The 19,671-nt window shown below is 40.1% G+C and overlaps 1 protein-coding gene across 4 annotated transcripts in view; it reads left to right on the forward strand.

Annotated features, from left to right (window-relative positions):
- Positions 1-19,671, forward strand: part of afap1 (actin filament associated protein 1) — a 93,575-nt gene that overhangs the window by 31,776 nt on the left and 42,128 nt on the right. For 3 of the 4 annotated variants that reach the window (XM_087837785.1, XM_087837788.1, XM_087837786.1), the window contains exon 1: positions 9,484-9,725. The exons of the other annotated variant lie outside the window; for it this stretch is intronic. In XM_087837785.1, coding sequence (XP_087693911.1) covers positions 9,689-9,725 — 37 coding nt within the window. In that variant the 5' untranslated portion in view covers positions 9,484-9,688. Of the gene's footprint in view, positions 1-9,483; positions 9,726-19,671 lie in introns of those variants that run through there. 4 annotated transcript variants of the gene reach the window in all.

Genomic DNA, 19,671 nt, shown 5'->3' on the forward strand with positions numbered 1-19,671 from the left:
AACCTACGTTTGTGTGATAATTTACTAATAAGTTAATCAGCGGATTGTTTGGAGCTTAATGAGACATTTTATCCGTATATATGTGAAAACCATTTGTGCACATAGATATCTGAATCAGAGAGAGACAGAGCAACGGGAAAGCTCTATTTATGCACATACAGTACCTAAACTGCTAGATGTTTTGAGGGAGGTCCATACTGTTAAAGGACCTGGTCCATTCTTGACCTAGTTTTCCTGCCAGCAGTACCCTTGTTCAGTCTGGATGAAGGCCATGGCTCCATACACTGTTGTAGAAATATCAGATTCAAGGATCACCTTCTTTAAAAGCTTTCTTACCCTGTGTATGTGCACTATTTCAAAGTTAGTCCAATTTCAGCTCATTTCAATCTTATTTATATAATGCCAAATCCCAAAAACCAGTTACCTAAAGGCACTTTATTTTGTAAAGGTAAAGACCCTCAATAACACAAAGAAAACCCCAACAATCATATGGCCCCCAATGAGCAAGCGTGTTAGTGACAGTGGGAAGGAAAAACTCAATTTTAATATGAAGAAACCTACAGCAGAATCGGGCTCAGGGAAGGGCGGCCTAGTAGATATGGACAGGACAGACACATCCTATGGAAGGCAGCCAGAGATAATAAGAAATAATTAAATGCAGAGAGGTGTATAAACACATAGTGGAAAAGGTGACTAAAGAAGAAATACTCAATCCATAATAGAAATCCCCCAGCAGCCTAAACCTATTGCAGCATAACTAAGGGAGGATTCAGGGTCACCTGATCCAGCCCTAACTATATGCTTTATCATAAAGTAAAGTTTTACGCCTAATATTAAAAGTAGTAATGGGGTGATACAATACTATAAGGTCATCAAGATGAGATTGGACTTGATTATTCAAGACCTTGTATGTGATGAGCAAGGCTTTAAATTCAGTTCTGTATTTAACAGAGAGTCAATGAAAGGAAGCCAATATAGGAGAAATATGCTGTCTCTTTCTAGTCCCTGTCAGAACTCTTGCTGAACATTTCGGATCAACTGAAAACTTTTCAGGGGGTTTTTAGGACATCCTGATAATAACAAATCACGGTAGTCCAGCCTGCAAGTAATAAATGCATGAACTAGTTTTTCATTATCACTCTGAGACAGGATGTTTCTAATTTTGGAGATATTGCCCAAATGGAAGAAAGCAATCTACATATTTGTTTAATAGGTGCATTGAATGACATATCCTGGTCAAAAATTAGACCAAGGTTCCTTCTGTTACTGGAGGCCAAGGTAATGCCATCCAGTGTAAGAATCTGGTTAGAAACCGTATTTCTAAGATTTTCAGGGTTGAGTACAATAACCTCAGCTTTATCTGAATTAAGAAGCAGAAAATTAGAGGTGAACCAGGTCTGTATGTCTGTAAGACATTCATACAGTTTAACTAATTGGTGTGTGTTATCTGGCTTCATGGATAGATAGAGTTGGGTGTCATCTGCATAGCAGTGAAAATGTATGCTATGTCTTCTAATGATACTGGAAGCATGTATAATGTAAACAGAATTGGTCCTAACACAGAACTGTGTGAAACTCCATAATTAACCTTAGTGTGTGAAGAGGACTCTCCATTTACATGAACAAATTGCAGTCTATTAGATGGATGATATAAACTGCTGCTCCATCCAAAGTGGGATGGATGCCGTCTCTCCCATCAAGACCAGGTTTCTGCCAGAAGGTTGCCCAATTATGTGTAAAGCCCACATCACTCAGACAGCCAGCAATTTCATTTAAAGGAGAATGTGTGGCTGAGCATGTCACTCCTGGGCCCACTGGGGAGGGGACCAGAGAAAACTACAGAGTCTGACATTGTTTTGGCAACACCGTTGGTTGCACACAGAGTCAATATTAATTTTAATGACCTCCGTTTGACGTAACCAGGTGTCATTATTGCCCATATGAATTTTAATGCTCGGAGGAAATCCTAGTTCTACAAGTATTCACACTGTGTGTAGGGCAGTGTTTCTCAACCTTTTGGGGCCACGGCACATATTTCAAATGAGAAAAATCACACTGCACCCCACCAAACAAAAACGTAACAAAAAGCAGACCAGGAATTAGGGACTTGGCTCGGTTTGTCCCCGGTATACCCTTTTTGCTTTCTTCTGACCACTACTCATGCTAGGGCCTTCATCTGGGTCTGGATTTTCTCCACGATCCAGGTCAGATTAACTACTTTTTCAAATATTTGTCTATTGCTTTTACGCGCTGCGTTGTCTCACTCACAGCATGACTATTATGTTGTTTCTTCTTTGTCTTCTTCTGTTTTACTGGCAGTTGGCTACCCATTTAATTAGAGCAGATAGTTGTACTGCCCTCTAGTGGAAGAGAATGCTCTGCCGGTTACTCATGCCGGTCGCTTAGGGTACTAATCAGGTGGAACCAGATAATCTTCCACGGCACACCTGATCATTTCTCACGGCACACCTATGTGTGGGAAACACTGGTGTAGGGGTTATAGTTGGTGTCACAGATAAGCGTTGAGTAGTGAAGCTCATCCCTTAGTCAATTTCAGTTCACAGAGACCTGAATCAATTTGATTAAGTTCTTAAAATGTATAGTAAACTAATTTTAAAAAATTAAGTGACGTTTCCTAAAATATACAAGTGTACACTTTTAAGGCTGAACTGCAAATATTTCCTAGTTGTCATTTGTCTCAGGTGATAGCAATAAGAATGTCGAGAGTTAAACACTCAGTTTTGGAACCTTACCATTTATCTTCATATTTTGGGTATTTTATTATTTTGTATTTATTTATTTGTTAACAGATTATGCATTTTAAAGCAGAAAAGAAAAGGCAACAGAAAAAGACCAGACAAGGTTGACAGGTAATCCTGGATGCTGCGCCAGCTAAATAAACAGTCATGGTTGTGCTGATGGATATTGATCTTGGGAACTGCCAATAGGGGTTGACTGCACCAGGGAGATCACTCAGAGATCTAAAGATATTTTTGGTTTTAATATCCATTGGCTCATTTTTCCTTTTAGAAAAATGTTAATGTTTAGATTATTGGCATACACTGATGCAGTGCTATAATGGAAATATTTGTTTTATCCGTGACCTATGCAGTGGTGCTTAATCAGCATTATGTAGGCCAATTAAAAGTTCATACCAAAGAGTGCACCACACATAAACACCATATATAAAGTTGTAAAAAAATATTGAGTAAATTCAATATTATATTGTATAATATTCGGACACATCTAGCAGTTTAAAGGAATTTTTCATTTTTCAGTTCTGTGATGTGCATCATGTTTCCGTTTAGTTGTCCAAAATGTTCACTGGCTCTACTCTAAAGACATGATCCTTACGTAGCTATTCCGAGAGCTTTAGACCATATCCCAAGCGTTGTTATGATTGGATTGGCTATGTCAGAGTATGGTTGCCAAGGCCTGAAATATCTTTCTTTTTTTGTGTTAACAATAACGATTTAAACTGAAAAAAAAAAGAGTACTGTTGTATTTAGCCACACTGTAATGGATCTTTTCACAAACCCACACACCTACACAACCGTATGTATTAACTGTATAGGTTGACTGTAATGATGAGCTACACTCAAGTGTTGCCTACCACAACCATCTACCACACACACACACACACACACACACACACACACACACACACACAGAGCTCACTGACTGCAATGAGAATGATGATGATAATGGGACTTCCAGACCTGGACATTAGAGCTGGCCAACTTCTCAAATGTGACGCACTGCCACCAGAGATTTATAATGCCTTGACGTCAGCATTCCTCATACACTTCCCGTTAAGAAAGGTGAGCCTGCATTGGGAGTGTGTGTATGAAACAATACCATTTACAGTGCTGTCCCAGCAATGTGAAGCCTAGTTGATACTGATTTACGTCTTCAAGCCGTGTTTTATTTTCAAGTACTTTCAGGCCTTAAAAAAGTAGTTACCCCTGGCCCATGGTTTGTTATGGCAATAATGTGAAACATCTGATCATTTTATGAATGCTTGCATGTACATAATCATGTAAATGAAAGTGATTGTGCCTGCTACTGGATGTGTTGTGAAAGCGGCATGGCTTGTTTGATGGGGATATTGATGTACTGTGCCTGTTGTAACACAGGCAGCAGGAGGTCTGGGATCCATAGGAATTTCTCCATTCCTAACCCATAATCAAGCACAATGGATTTGACAGGAAAGAAATGTGTGGTTTTCATTATGTTTTAAACTTTATCTAAAGCCTTAAGATTAATAATTCTTGATTAACTAGCATATAAAAATGAGATATTCTACATGTCTGGTTGGCAAGAAATAGTGAATATATTCAGAGTTGATTCCATTAGTTGCTGCTGTGGTCTTTTTCTTTGCTTTCTATGCCTGTGAGTGAAAATTGCTTAAAGATTCTGCAATAAAAGGAAAAACTCCGATGACTCACATAGCTGAATTTGCTTAAATATCAAAGTAGTAAGAAAAGTCCAGAAAGCAGTGCAGTCTGAGTTACGAGTTTATACACGAGGTTAGTGTGTAGAAATCACTGTTGCTGTTGAAGTTTCTATAAAGTTTGAACATGTTCAAAACAAAGTTAGAGTGTGGGTGCACCCACAGTGCCCCCACGGCATGTTTGCTAGGAAGGAACACACACATTTTCATGAACAATAAAATGCATAACAGCCCACCCTGACAAGTCTTTCCATTCTATTTTGGTCAAAAGAGGTGTGTGTGTGTGTGTGTGTGTGTGTGTGTGTGTGTGTGTGTGTGTGTGTGAGGAGGGGCTATGGCTGGGCATGTCTTAGTGCACACTGAGAGGTGCTCAGGTTGGCTGCTGTTTTGACAAGCATATCTTGAATACTTACCTTTTATCAAGTAAAGGGGGAAACACCCAGACTCAAAACAGCCAAACCACAGACACACACACATGCACGGACACACACACACACACACACACACACACACGTATACACACACACATGGATAACCTTGCTCAGAGAGAGAGTTAGACCACTTTCCTTAACTCTTAGCCCTCTGATACTGCTGAAGCAACACTGATACTATGTCTGTTACATAAATGATCATTCTGCTATTGAGTCAACTTTGAGAAAGTTTCGCTGGTAATTTCTGCTTTTAGTGTACATTCATGATTTGAACTGTAATGATCTGGAGTATTCAGAATATCTATGGCAGCCAAGACATTGTTCATTTTTATTTGCAGTGAAGACACACTGTGGAAGAACAGTGGATGAAATTATATTCAAAAATTGAAATGGGGCACTTATAGCAATCAATTGCAGATAATCTGCAGTTCCCTTCCTCATTGGTTTACGTTTTACAAAACCAGCTGGCATCAAATTGTTGGTGATTTTTTACACCAAAGAGTTACCAAGAGTTCATTTCCTTTGCCTTCTTCAAATTCAGTAAAGCAAAGAATTTCTTAACATTGTCCAAAATAACATTTGTTAAATATAATCCATATATAACGCCTGATAATTATGAGCAGATGTCTGATGAGTTCAGGAAGGCAGTTAAAGTGGGGGGATCCCTGGCTGTTTTTAGTAAGGATCCACAGGGGTCTCTAGCTGATGTACAGAGCTCACAAGATCTTATTTTTGTTGCATTTACCTTGCTAGTCAGTCTGAACTTTTCCTTATCAAAAAGCTTCACAGGAATAATGGCATATACAATCACACCAAGTCATTCATTTAGTCCCAGTATAAGTGTTTGACTGAGTCTGGCATGACTATCCATCCTCTGGTTTGTCATAAGACCCTGACAGCACCACACTCCACCAGTGGCTTTCCACATTGCAAAGACAAGGCGAGCCTTGTCCCAAAGCCAAACCATGTGTCTTAATTCAATAACTAGAATGGGGGATGGGTTGGGGAACTGGTATGTATTCCAAGTCAGATGTCTATCTTGCGACTCTGGATTTGTCACTTGGGCTATTTGATTTAGTTTCTGAACATATGCAGTAGGTGGAATCTTTTCATTATTGTACAAATAGAGGTGGCTTGCTGCTGTTGTTTACAGTATATACATTTTCTCCCTTTTTTTCCAGGAGTTTATGATGTAATGAAAACATTTATGGATAAAATATAGTATATGAAATATTCAAAGTTAATGACTTCTGTCTGATGCCATGAATGGGTGGAGTGAGGTGCAAAAGCATTCGGGATATACATTTCTAATAGTAATGCAAATGGACTTGTGCTGTGGAGTACAAAACTGTCACTAGTTATAGATTTTGATAAACCTCTATGGCATTAGCCGCCGACAGTAATAAAACTTTAACCCAAAAAAGGTACTGCATACTTAGATCATATGTGGTAGATCCTAACCAGTTTGTGATTGGTTACTGGCTGTGGCTACTCGCCAGGTGAAATTGTGGGTCCTGCACATAAAAACTCTTCGTGATTGCTTTTCTGCTAAGAGGTTGCTACAGTCACTTGTAGTTTGCATGTAAGATGCCGTCTTGTCTGTAGACACTTGCTATTCACTCTCGAACTATAGTTGTACTTCAATGATGTTGATGCAAACAAAGAAAAGTTGTGAAACACATTTCAAAAGGTACAACTTTTACTCTGAAGGTAAACATTCTCTGTTTCCCATATGCATTGCACATTTTGCAGTTTCACTATAATTTGGCGAGTCATTTGTAATGGTTTGACTGGACCTTCTAGTGACAAAGTAATCAAAAGGAGGTTTTCAGTGCAGTACTGTATACCTCATTGTGCCTATTTTCATGCTAGTGAGACCAAGCAACCATCTGCAACCACTCGCTGGCTGTGGCTCAGGGAGTAAAGCAGGCCATCTGCTTATTGGCTGGTGGTTTGATCTCTGGCTACTCGGACCTGCAGTCTTTGGTAATGGATGCACTGGAGAGCAACTTTTGTGAATGTTAGATAGAAAGCACTTAGGAACAGACAAATGTGCTTGTATGAATGAGTGAATCAGGCATGTTGTATAAAGCACTTTGAGTGCTCAGGTAGAGTAGAAAAGCCCTATATAAGAATCAGTTCCTATACCATTTATTCCCCTACCACTCAAAGAGTGGTTGCTAGGCCTGCATGAATGGGGCTTTAGAAATCAATTTTACAACGACTGCCAGCAACGAGTTGCAACCAGTCAGGGAATACACAATTTTCCCTCATGTTCGGTACCAGATGGTTTCTAGGCTTATCTGATTGATGTCTTAACCTGCAAAATCCTCTGATCATTAAGCAGAGAAAGTGGATGTCTGATAGTCTAATTGGTCAAAACATCAACGTTTCATCATCAGCTTTAACATTTACGTGTTTGTGCATGTGTATTTTCTCTCACTAGGGTGTCTGAATAACTTGACAGGTTGATGACTGACTTGGATAGGGAAGTGTCCAAGTTATTACAGTATCTCAATCTCTATTAGATTTAATAAAAGTGGGAAGAAGACTGATGTCACTATTGACTTTTAAAGAAACAGAGCCAAGTTAACTTTCATCCAGTATGCAATTTCAGTGGGATCACACTTGCGCATACACATTACACAAAAGAAAAGTGTGTTTGAGACTCTAGACTTGAGTGAAGAATATACAGTCTGGTGCTTTTTCACTGTAACCTGTCTATCCTTTCATCACTTATCGCTACTCACCACAGGCTGCCTCTCCATCTCATATCTCACCCTCATAAGAGTCTCATAACTCAACCCGAAATCCTCCCACTAGATTTGTCCACTGCAGTTAACTGACTTTAGGGTCATCTAGTCTGCATACTGCCTTACAGTGCACCAACATACCTCCTGTGTTTTAAGCTCAAAAGAGTTTGGCACTAGCGAAGTTAGTTGCAATGGAGGTAAAATGCAAAGGGTTTTATGTTCACGTTAGCCTGCTGTTCATTTTGACCGGTGTGTCCAAAGCAATTGTCTCTGATAACACTGTTTTTGTGTGTGTGTGGCCTTTTGCTGTCTGTTGTGTTGAACTTGAGGCTCTATTGCCTGAGGAAAATTGGCAGCAATCCTGTGTGCGAGTGGAGAAGATTTTTTTTTAAAAAGCAACTCATATTTCTGAAAAGAAAGTTTTAGTCATAACTCAAACAAAGAGAAAAATAAAGCGGTGTTATCTTCTGGTAACTTTTATATCAACAGTGGATCAAATCACTATGTGTACTGTGTAAGGGATCATCAGCTGGGAATCCAAAAGATATTATCACCCTGCTCTCGATTTTTAAATAATGGTGTTTATAATAATAGCGCTTGTTATACTTGTTTGTGATACAAAATGCTGTTGTGACCCTAAACAAATCAAGCCAATGGCAAAGTATCAAAAACTGCATTTTGTCTAGAGCCCATGTGAAGCTGAGATGTCAGTTGAAACCACATTATGTGTCTTATTCTTTAGGGAAATGCACGTCAACAGCCTCTGCCAGTCTGTAGTTCTTCTTGAACTCGTGAGATCAAAAGGTGATCCGGCACATTATTCTTTCTCTCCACACTGCACACTGTTCCCTTCCTCACAGTCTCAAGTTCCACACTGAAAAAGGGCAGGGTAGAGCAAGTCTTTCCTTCCCCCCTTCCTCCTCCCCTGATGGCAGATGGGATATTGAACTCAGACTGGCTCTTGTTTGCCCCTGGGGACTAAGACGTAGGGATCAGCAGTTTATGGTAATGCAGTGTACTGTAATTAGCGAAGGCATCCAATTCTCAAGCAAGTTTGTTTTTTCCCCCCTCAAAAATGAAAGAATTTGCACATACATGATTTACTACTGCAAAGAACCAACATGAAAGAGATTTCAAATCATTTTTTGTACACAGTGTGGCTCTAAAGGTGTTGACATGCGCACCAAACAAAACATTTCTGTGCTGTGGAGTGACTGCACCAGGAAACAAAATGCTGTGTAATCAACACCCCCGGCCCAGTTACACTGGGATTTCTGGAATTCTCACATTAAAAAGTCACCCTCACTCCACAAGTAAAACAATGTGGAGTGTTGCTTACCATCTGCAACTTCTGGGCCACAAGAGTCAGCAGCTGTTGAGATACATTTTCACACAATCCTAGTAATAGTTTGTATATATTCAGAGCAGATGAAATAAGCTCAATAAAAGTGTGATCAAAGCATATGTAAAACACACACACATATGCTTTCAATGACACGTGCCTTCATGTGCGTTGGTTTGGTGTTTATTCCTTCGTCTCTGACTCGATTAAAAAACGGAAAGAAAAGAAGCATATTAAATTAATAAATTGCAGCATATTAAAGACAGTACTGGCATCTAAATTATATCAATCTGCCTTCATTCTGAAGTCACATAATTTCGAATAAAACAGAACAGGCCAAAATGGAGATTATAAAGAAAAGCAAAGGGAAAATCTCATAAATCCAGCAGAGCTATCAGTGCAGGAAGATTGGGAGCGAGCGAGCGAGCGAAAGAGAGGGAGAGAAGGGGGCGCGTAGAGACTTTTGGTTAAGGAGAGGGGAGGAGAGAAGGCACAGGGAGGGAGTAGGAGAAAGATCCGGGGAAAAACTTTGAAAGGGAAAAAAAGACGTTTCAGTGGCCGCCGGTTAGCTAGGAAAAGGACAGTCGGAGGTAGAAAGAGGAGGCATAGAAGACAACTGCGTGCCTGTGTGGATTTTTTACCGCTGCCAGGAAGCCGCTGGGCACGCGCCTGCTCGGGACGGGGGATTATAGATGAGCTTGACTTTAAGATGAGGAGCGAGCCCATTCTTTTCACTTCCAGCAGGGGTGAGTGGCTTAAGCTGTCCATTTTTTTTACCGTGAAAAAATTAATGCGGCTTGGTTTTCTAGCAGCAATAAACCTATTAAAATGCAAGGTTGCTTAAAGCGACTTTCTTACGATGTATCTCTTGTACAGTAGGATCTCCACGACCACGACGTTCAAACTGAAAGCCAAGAAAAGCATGATTTTTCCGGGGCTGCTAGTGTACTCACTAACAAAGATTACCGATCGATAACGTTTGTTATGGCTTCCTTGCCAGCTTTTATTATTCTTCTGTTGTAGTTCAGATTGTGTGTTGTAGAAATCTGTGCATGCATCAGATTGGTGCACGTGCGCCGTTCAGCACACACGCAAGCGCAGAAAAAAGCCACAAATGAATAATGTTTCTAAAAGGTATGCTGAAAGAGGGCACGGGGAAGAGACTGCGGAGAGACAGTTGGCTCCTCGCAGTGTCATTAGGTTTGTGGTCGCGTGTTAAGTGTCTATGTAGTATATGGACTTTATGCCGGACTCCGTTCAGTCATCTGGCAATTTAATGTAGCTCTGACTACAGAAATGAATCCCTTTATAAATGAGAAAGCAATCTGTTTTGGTGATTCTGGTCTTCAAGAGTTTGACCTCATAATGATGTGTAACAGTAGTTAAACTGATATAACTAGACTCAGCTTTTGGGCTGACTTCATTGCTGCCACCAGTGAAACTTGGTGGTGTTATCATACAATTGACAAAAGAATACCTTCCATTGGTTCACCTATTAAAGGTGAACCAATGGAAGGTGCTCTTAACAAATAATGTAATTAAAGATCATTGTACTTTACAAGCAAAAGCAGTACTTTTTTCAGATATTTCACCATTTTATCGGTTTTCATTTTGTAATTATCCCCTATTATGCAACCCAATTCCTTTCTTTCTGGCATGGAGCGTAAAAGCAAGTCTGTTTCTTATTACCTCATTGTTGCTAGACAGCAGATCCACATACATCAACAACATGTGCAGTATCTGTCTCTGAAAATAATCCTTAAAAATCAGAGTACTTTCAACAGTACTCAGAAAAACTGCTGCATAATTCTGAGCTGGAGGGTTACTCCTACTGTACACTTGGAGCTGAGCAGTTACGGGATAAATTGAGGAGTATTACCCTTATCTTTGCCTGCCTGAGATTTTGAGACAACAAACTCTGGCTCTCTAGACTTGGTTGCAACAGCAGGATAACGGTAAACCAATCTATTTAGTCAAAATAGTCCCTTTGTCACTGTGTACACTAACAGAACAGTTTTTTTCATCTTCTTATCCATTTAGCTTTATACAGCTGGCAGTACTCAGACAGTTATTAAACAGTCCAGGTCAGCGTTAGGGCAACTCCACCCTGAAGTCAGAGGTTTTCTAACACAACCCTGGAATGACAACACAAATGCTCGATATCTCTCACTTGTCCTCATGTGGTTGTGAAGTGAGTGCACAATAACAGGACCAATGCTAGCAGCTGCAAGGGTTTCGGGTGGCCCGGCAGTGCTTCAGTGCCCGGCATTTGGTGAGGTTTGTACAGACATCTATTGTGTACTACTGAAGCATGCAGTATATAAGATTTTTGTTTAACCAGTGTGGATATAGAAGAGCCAGTGTGCAGGTATAAAATAGATATCACAACTCAGCTGGTCTTCTAGTTTCCCAGCTCAGGATTTTCTATGATATAGTAACAACACATACTGCAGTCCTTGCTGAAATATAAATAAGGAATCTTGATTTACTCTTAATAATACTAAGAAAAACTGATTAGGGCTCCTGGAGTGGAGCTTTGTTCGGTATTCTGGAAATAAACCCAACAGGTTGGTTTAGAGTAAACATTGTCCTCATGCATTCAGAGGTAATTTAAAGAATTTTTTGGGGTGGAGTAGTATTAATTTATGCTTTTTTTTCTTTTTCTTTTTTTTTTTTATTGGTTTATGTTGTTTTATGTTGTATTGGTTTATGATGGTGTTCACTGATTGGAACTTCTCAGTTTAAACAGTGTTGGGAACACTGTCTATTACTAAAGAGGCCAGCCATGAGGTTTTACCTTCACCAATCTCCATGCTAAAAATTACTTTTACTCTTGTACAGGCTGCTTTAAACAATATGCAGGACAGTGATGATAACTATGGCATTTGTTTTCAGGTCAAAATGGCACGCCTGATAAAGAGCAAACTTGTCATTGTCACAAACTCTCAAAATTAATCTTCCTCTTTATCAACTTAGCTGTGAATGTATACAACATTTTAGTCAAATACCTTAAAACTGCAATTGATAGTTCTATGGTTTTTCTTATACATTAGTTTGATGATCTTCTCTGGCATGCCCCAAAAATTTTAAGTGTGGCTTCTATAATTATTTTTTACTGGGGTCATGTCCCACCATGAATTCCTGCTCCAGGGTGAAGCTGTCAAGTGTGGAAATCTACTGTAAAACACTCAGCAGAAATGACCTATTGTGATGCATACCAGAGTGCCATTGAAAAGATTTTTTGTCCAACGCAGTCATCACTTACCACCTGTCCTGTTTGTCAAAATTGCCTTCCTGCGATTTTTCTACTTCCCGAAAATGAAACCCAAGTTCTAAGACTGTCCTGACACACTGGTGGAGATCTAGTGCAAGAACAAAGGGACATACTGGGACTTCTACAAAGTGACTTACAAATGGTAGAAGCTCAGAAAAATAGTACAGAAATGCACAAGAAGATGATCTTGAATGGAGATCAGCCAAATTTAGCTCAGGTATACTTTTTCTAGATAAATCTTTTTTTTTTCCCTTGCTGTTGTGGCAAGGAAAAACCGGCTTCCTGGCAGCGGTTGTGGCAGTTTGAAACAGTGGAACAGTGTTGATTGATACTAAACATAAAACATACGAAACTGCAGTGACGTTTTGCAAACAGTAATGACTATACAGCAGTTTAGTGATAATCAATGCATTGCTGTTGTTTTTGATGCTTCCCTTTGTCTATGCTATCTGCCAACCCTAACCCACTGGATCGGACGCAGGTCACAGCCAAAGACGTTAACCCTAACCCTATCTTAACCTGTACTCTGGGAAAAAAGTGGATACTTTTTAAAATATCAATTAGGGAAATTTTTTGGGAGAACTGTTTAATGAAAAGCAAAATTGCATACTTTAACTATCTAGGTCAGAGTTGGGATCGTTACCAAATGTTACTTGGGTTAGCAGTCAAATTTGAGCAACTGCTTGCTTCTAAAACATCTCTGATCTAATGGACCCTGGCTTGCTTTCCTTTCTATGTTGTTTTGAGCTGGTGGTGGATTTGAGGCAATAATAGCAAACCAAAGTCAACGTCAACTGTCTCTTTTAGCAAGTCCATGCTCAATAGCTCTCCCATTTATGGGGTGCTGTGCTTTGGGGGCAAATACAAGTGTTAAAGTGTTTATTGCCATTTATTATTGCAGCTTTCCACACAGAAACTCTGAGTCGACAAGCAATTAATTGGAGTGTGTGTGATGTGGGGACGGTGGGTACATGGTGTCACCGTACTGGCCTGCCTCGCTCATTTGGTTCTCCTTCCCTGCCTCATTCACCCCAATAGTGATTGAAGTTTAAAAGCTTTCATCTGTCAGACGCGTGAGCCCCTTCCTTTTTTTGGTGATGGATCCCAGCAGTGGAGAGGAGAGATGAGGCAAAATGACTTTGTAATTTCTCCCTCCTTCCCTGCAGAGTTGGCCTGTCAGTAAGCTGGCATGTGGGAAGAGAGACTTTAATTTTGGGCCGACTAATCATAGCCCTCCCAGCCTTACCCCTGTGTCAATATGCATCTGGAAAAACACAGGGAAAAAGAATGGGGAGCGAGTGCCAAGCTCAAGCACAATTCAAAGGACCCCAGTGTATGCCAAATAGCACAGAATGATATGGCATACATCCAGCTGGCAGCCTGTTGGTAGCCTACTGATTTAACATCATCAAACAAGCATTTGCCTTTGGACTCGTACTTTAAAGAAGTTAAAATAGTTCTGCTTATTGCAAGCATATATGGTCGCCTTGAAAATTTGGATGCATTAGGAGGAAATCACTTCTCATGAGTCTCACTAGCCTTCAACGAGCTTATTGTAATAGGATGAGTGCATTCACTTGTTAGCCTGTCTGCCTTTAACAAAGCTTTTAGGATTACAGTACAAGACTAAAGCTGCCTTGGTGGGGTGTCATAATAGGAGGATAAGGGTACAGGGAGCTGTAATTTTTTCAGTTTGAGCGTTTGGTTGTGACTGTGTAGCTGCTGTTTACACTCGCACAGATAAGAGTGCCTCCGTGTCCTGTTTCTGTAGGTGGTGTTTAATAAGTAACTAATGAAAAGACCAAAGGCTTCTATCACAGTCAGGACAATGGGTACACCTACAGGAATCTAATTTGATTTAAATCAAAGTTAGACAGGCTTTTAGCTATTTCAGATTGAAAAAAGGGGCAATCATGCATGATGAATTTTGTATTTTCAGTGTTTTCCACACATAGACTTTAATTGGATACTGAGGTTAGTATTTTTATGTCTGACAGAACAACGCTGTTTGTGATCAGACAAATAGCTGATCACAGTGTTCAGCTGCTTCAAACTAAATGCCAGTTTTATCTATTGCCTGGCTCGCTGACCTGTGAGCCAGTATAACCAGAACCTGTAGGAAGCAGAGAAATGGTTTATGTGATGTTGCTCCGAGCTCACCAAGGCTACAGAGCAGAACAAGGAACACAGCTGCCAACTTTAGCCCATGAAAGTGAAGTTAAGGTGAATTCATATACTTCAGACACAACGACTGTGTTTAACTATTAAATGGAAGTTTTGAGTTAAATAAAAGATCTCATCTAAGGTGTCCTGGGATGAAATAGGCAGCATTGTGGAAAATTAATACCAGGGATGCCCAAATGCAGCTATAAAGTCCATATTCTAGGACCTCCAATCTTCTAGATTTCTCTTTACCAAATGTAGAAGGTGTGTACTACAGTTTGAGACTCAGTGGGATCGGTTTTTCAACTTGTTGTGACCAACCTGGTGCTAATAACAAAAGGTATGGTGCATGGCAAACAGACTGGTTGTTATATTGCTTTTTGCTAGTCTATTTGGGTAAATTTATAAAACTTGCCTCATTCACACAAGATGGCCCCACCCCTCCCTAAAGCCTGGTTCTGCCGGAGGTTTCTTCCTGTTAAAAGGGAGTTTTTCCTTCCCACTGTCGCCAAAGTGCTGCTCATAGGTGGTCAATATATTATTGCAGGGTCTACCTTACAATATAAAGCACTTTGAGGTGACTGTTGTTGTGATTTGGCGCTATATAAATAAAATTGAATTGAATTGAATTCATTTATTAGATGACGTGCTGCCTCCTGAGCTATCACAACCTGTGAAAAATCTGAATTTTCCTGTGAAATTACTTTGTGTTGAATGTTCATGAGTTCTCAGATAGTAAATCAGAGACGTGTGGCTGTGAAAACTCCAGTCTGTATCTGAATTGAGCCATTTTGTGGATGAAACAAATGATGATGCTTAGTAGACCTACAGCCTCTATATCCTCACCAGTCAAAAACCATGTATAATGTGACACTCATTTCTCACACCCATGCAGCTACAATTCCCAGTCCAATCAAGAAAACGTCATGTCCTCCATTCCCACCAGAAGATCAAAACTACAAGCAGGAGTGTCTCCCCCTCCACAAGCTCCTTTAGCTGAGCTCCCTCTAATTATCTTTTTAAAAGAGATACCAAAGGGCGCATCATTACTATCCCCAAATATTGTTTGGTTTTAGAGCTTGCTTCGGGACCAGTCTTCCTTCTCCCACCATATTTCCACCTCTCTTATCTTCTCTACACCTCCATCAGCACTTCCCTATCCCATCACCTTTCTTTTTCACATCAGGGTTTTGCAGATGTGTGTTTGCGGTCTGGGAAACATCTGCTTCTACAGTAAACCACCTGTACAGTTCGATAGCAATCAGCCCCCCTCTGTGATGTTTGCTTGGCATGCCTGATGGAAGATAGAAAACACACAAACCTCATAATTACAGACCTGAGAAATGGGGCGGGAGCAAGGCAGCTTGTCTTTCATCATAAGTTAATGCAGCATCACCCGTCCTCTGATCTTTTCAGAACTCTCCCTCTCGCCTGGTGCTCATCCAAGTTGAGGCTTTAAAAGTCTTTATGAAACATTTATGACTGGTAATAGCACACAACTTTCACAGCTTTCCACCAGCAGTGGAAAGGGAAAAAAACAGTACACAAGGCTACCAGTATAGGACTAAAATATCTTTATATAGCGGACGACATTTAAGAGTTATTTTTATCTGATAAATTATAAAGTGAAGCTGAGAAGGGCAGTGAAAATTCAGATGGTAAGCAGTTACCTTTACAAGTTGGAGTTATCAGAGTGGAAAGGCAGATGATACTCTTCCTTCCCCCCCCAAAGTATTAAGAATTTTTCAGCTTGTCTGTGTGATGGTTTTTATGTAATCATGTGACAAATAAATACCTTCCAGCATTACCCTGTGTTTTGGTGGCATGTTGGAAGCAGTAACCATGACGATGCCAGACCATAAAACCAACCTCAATTAACAATAACCACCTTCTTACTGTAACACTGAACCCACAGTGCAGTTAAGCTTCCCAAAACCACAGAAAGTGGGTGTTTGGAACTGTAAGTCTCTGGCTTCTCATGCATCTTTTAGGTGCACAAGGACTCCTTTAAAATCTGTTAACTGCCACAAAATAGCAGTTCTGGTTGAGCTGACCTGGTATGGTAGACAACATATTCAGCTGATTCAACTTTGGATAAGAATCTGAACTGTCAGGTCCATGAAAAAATAGTCTGAAAACATTATTGCGTCAAGCCTTGAAGTTTGAAGAACAAACAAAGGAAATATACTAGAAATCAATTTATGTGTTTGTTCCTGATATTATTGCTTTTATTACAAGTAAAGCTAATTAGAATCATCATTTTCTATGTTCTTGGTATATTTTGTATTGTTTTGCCATTCAAAGCATTTTATGTTTTTTTGTTAGGAATATAAACCCTACTCCTTGTTCACTTTTGGCACAGTGCATTTATACTCCCATCCAAGACTTAAAGACCTTTACCGTGTTTGTATGGCCCATTTATCCAAGTAAACTGAGCCCATGTTGATTTACAAAAGTGGTATGGCTTTATGATTATGACAATGGTTTGGTATTAGAGTGACTTGGACCATTTTCTTAAAGGAAAAAAAACAATTCAGTTCAATTCAGTTTTATTTATACAGCGCCAAATCACAACAACAGTCACCTCAAGGCATTTTACATTGTAAGGTCGACCCTACAATAATACATACAGAGAAAAACCCAACAATCATATGACCCCTATGAGCAAGCACTTTGGCGACAGTGGGAAGGAAAAACTCCCTTTTAACAGAAAGAGCCGTCCGGCAGAACCAGGCTTTAGGAAGGGGCGGGGCCATCTGCTGCGTTGGGGTGAGAGAAAGAAAACAGGATAAAAGAAAGAAAACAGGATAAAAGACATGCTGTGGAAGACAGCCAGAGATTAATAACAAGTATGGTTCAGTGCAGAGAGGTCTATTAACACATAGTGAGTGAAGTAAATTGACTGAAGAAGGAATACTCAGTGCATCATGGGAATCCCCCAGCAGCCTAGGCCTATTGCAGCATTACTAAGGGAGGATTCAGGGTCACCTGATCCAACCCTAACTATAGCAAAAAGGAAAGTTTTAAACCTAATCTTAAAAGTAGAGATAGTGTCTGTTTCCCAAATCCAAACTGGAATAATTCCAGTTCTAATAGTTGACGCATTTCAGCAGTGTGTGTATGTTGAGGCAGATCCTGACCTGAAGACCTGTCAGATAATCAAACTAAACACGTCTTCGAAGTGTTAAAGGCGCTGCTGGTAACAAGAAACAGACACCTGGAATATGTGGTGCGGGATAGCGACTGTCAGTGTTCCGTCAATCATAACAGCTGTATTCCAGGAAGAGGGCAGAAAGCCCTCCCCCCTCTAACCTTGCTAAGCATTTTTGCACAATAACAAAGCCGCAGGCTCTCAAGTTTTACATGAAATCCAAACGTGACCCCGTTGTCTCGTTCAAACACAGTCCTCACTTAGGAAAACCCCCTTTGATCTGAATACCTGGCAGTGAAAACATCGCTGTGAGTTGTCTAGGTGTTTTTAGTGTGTGTGTGTGTGTGTGTGTGTGTGGGGGGGGGGGGGGGGGGGGATTGATGTTTTGGAAAGAGCACGTATTTTTTGTCATGCAGACCAAATGCTAACACAGCAGATGTGGTTTGGGGTACATATGAAGAATGTATGCAGATATCAGAAAACTGACTAAAACATTTATGGCATTAGAATCAAAAAGCTAGAATACATGACACAAACACATGCACTGCCTTTTATGTTGAGTACAATGAAGGGCATTATGGAAATGGAAAAATGTGGCTGAATGAACAGGGTGAGATGGGGAAGAAAGGACGTGGGCAGTTTGTTTGCACAACATGTTTTTTTTTTTTATTATTTTATTTTCCTGCGTGCCCTTAGGCTTTCTTTGAGGGTGGTCCTTGCCTCCACCTCTTCATTTTCTCTGCCATCTTTGATGAACTGGAGAGCTCACTTTCGGTTGTTAATGGCACACATGCGCACAGGTTGTGTTTTTTGGCCACCCCTGTGGAGGTAAAGCATTGCACACGTTGCACAAAGCTCTACGAAGCAGTAAATGGAGCAGTAAATAGCTGCTTGGCTGTTCAGAGTTTAGTACAAAATCAGGTAGTGCTGAAAGTGATCCAGGGAGCGTGTACCTTCGCAGTGAGGGATGTTACTACTTGTTTATCTGCAAGTACAGAGTCATAGTGTAGGTAAAGTGCAAGTAATCTTTCTGCTGTAAAAGGATTTAAAGCACTCAGACTTACAGATATTTGGGGTTGATTGTTGGGATTTCTCTGTATTATCGTAGGGTCTTTACCTTACAATAGAAAGTGACTTGAGGCTTTGAGATTGTGATTTGGTGATATATAATTAAAACGGCATTGAAATATGTTTTTCCATTGGTGGCTCAGGAGTTAAATATTTTCTGTTGTTATTGTCATCGTTAATTGCAGTTTTAGTGGTATTACATGCACAAACGGAGGAAACATGTTACTCCATGTTAGTCTCCCCATCACCCTCACTTTTTCTGTTTATCTTTCACCCCAGCCCCCTTTTCCTCACCGGACTCTCCTGTAGTATAATCAGATTATGTGAGGAATGTGGGAAAGTGTCTGTGTATTCAGTGTCAGAGCTGCTCTCTAACAGTCGAGCAGGAATAAAAATGAACCGTGGCTGCACTGGATACAAACATCTATTGATTTTATCGTCATAACGCTGAGATATTAATATGAAGAGCATTAATGCTTTTTGCCAGCTACTGTTTTTGTTTAGTTAAATGCTTGTGGGAATTGTGATTACATGTGGTATTCAGACCTGTTTTGAATAGACCCTCCAACTCGGGCCCAGTGGCATGGGATAGTGGAAGAAATTTTTGGAATGGAAAGACTTACCTTTGTCCTTAGACTTGAGCTTGAGAAATTCAAGAAGCTCTGGGAAAAATGGATTGTGTACTCCCTTTGTACTGAACAATTAAATATTACCATAATGTAAATAGATACTAATGTTGAGACTGTGTATGTCTTCCATGCTGACCTAAAGTTTTGTATTCTCGTACTGTAAATTAATAAATAAAAAGTTATAAAAAAAAGACCTGTTTTGAATGAGATATATGAGGTTTGCTACGTCATGACTTATGTCTGTTATAAAATAGCCTGAAATAGTCTTAATGGCACATACTAAGACATACTAAACTGCTGTGACATTTGGCACATGGGTTAGCCATTAGGTCAGCTTATCTCGTGTGCCTGTTGCTCAGATGTCGGTTAAGCTGATTTCATGTGATTATATGGGAACACGAACATAT

The sequence above is a fragment of the Neolamprologus brichardi genome, chromosome 3 (assembly GCF_056152115.1).
Source record: "Neolamprologus brichardi isolate AB-2024 chromosome 3, ASM5615211v1, whole genome shotgun sequence".
Lineage (NCBI taxonomy): Eukaryota > Metazoa > Chordata > Actinopteri > Cichliformes > Cichlidae > Neolamprologus > Neolamprologus brichardi.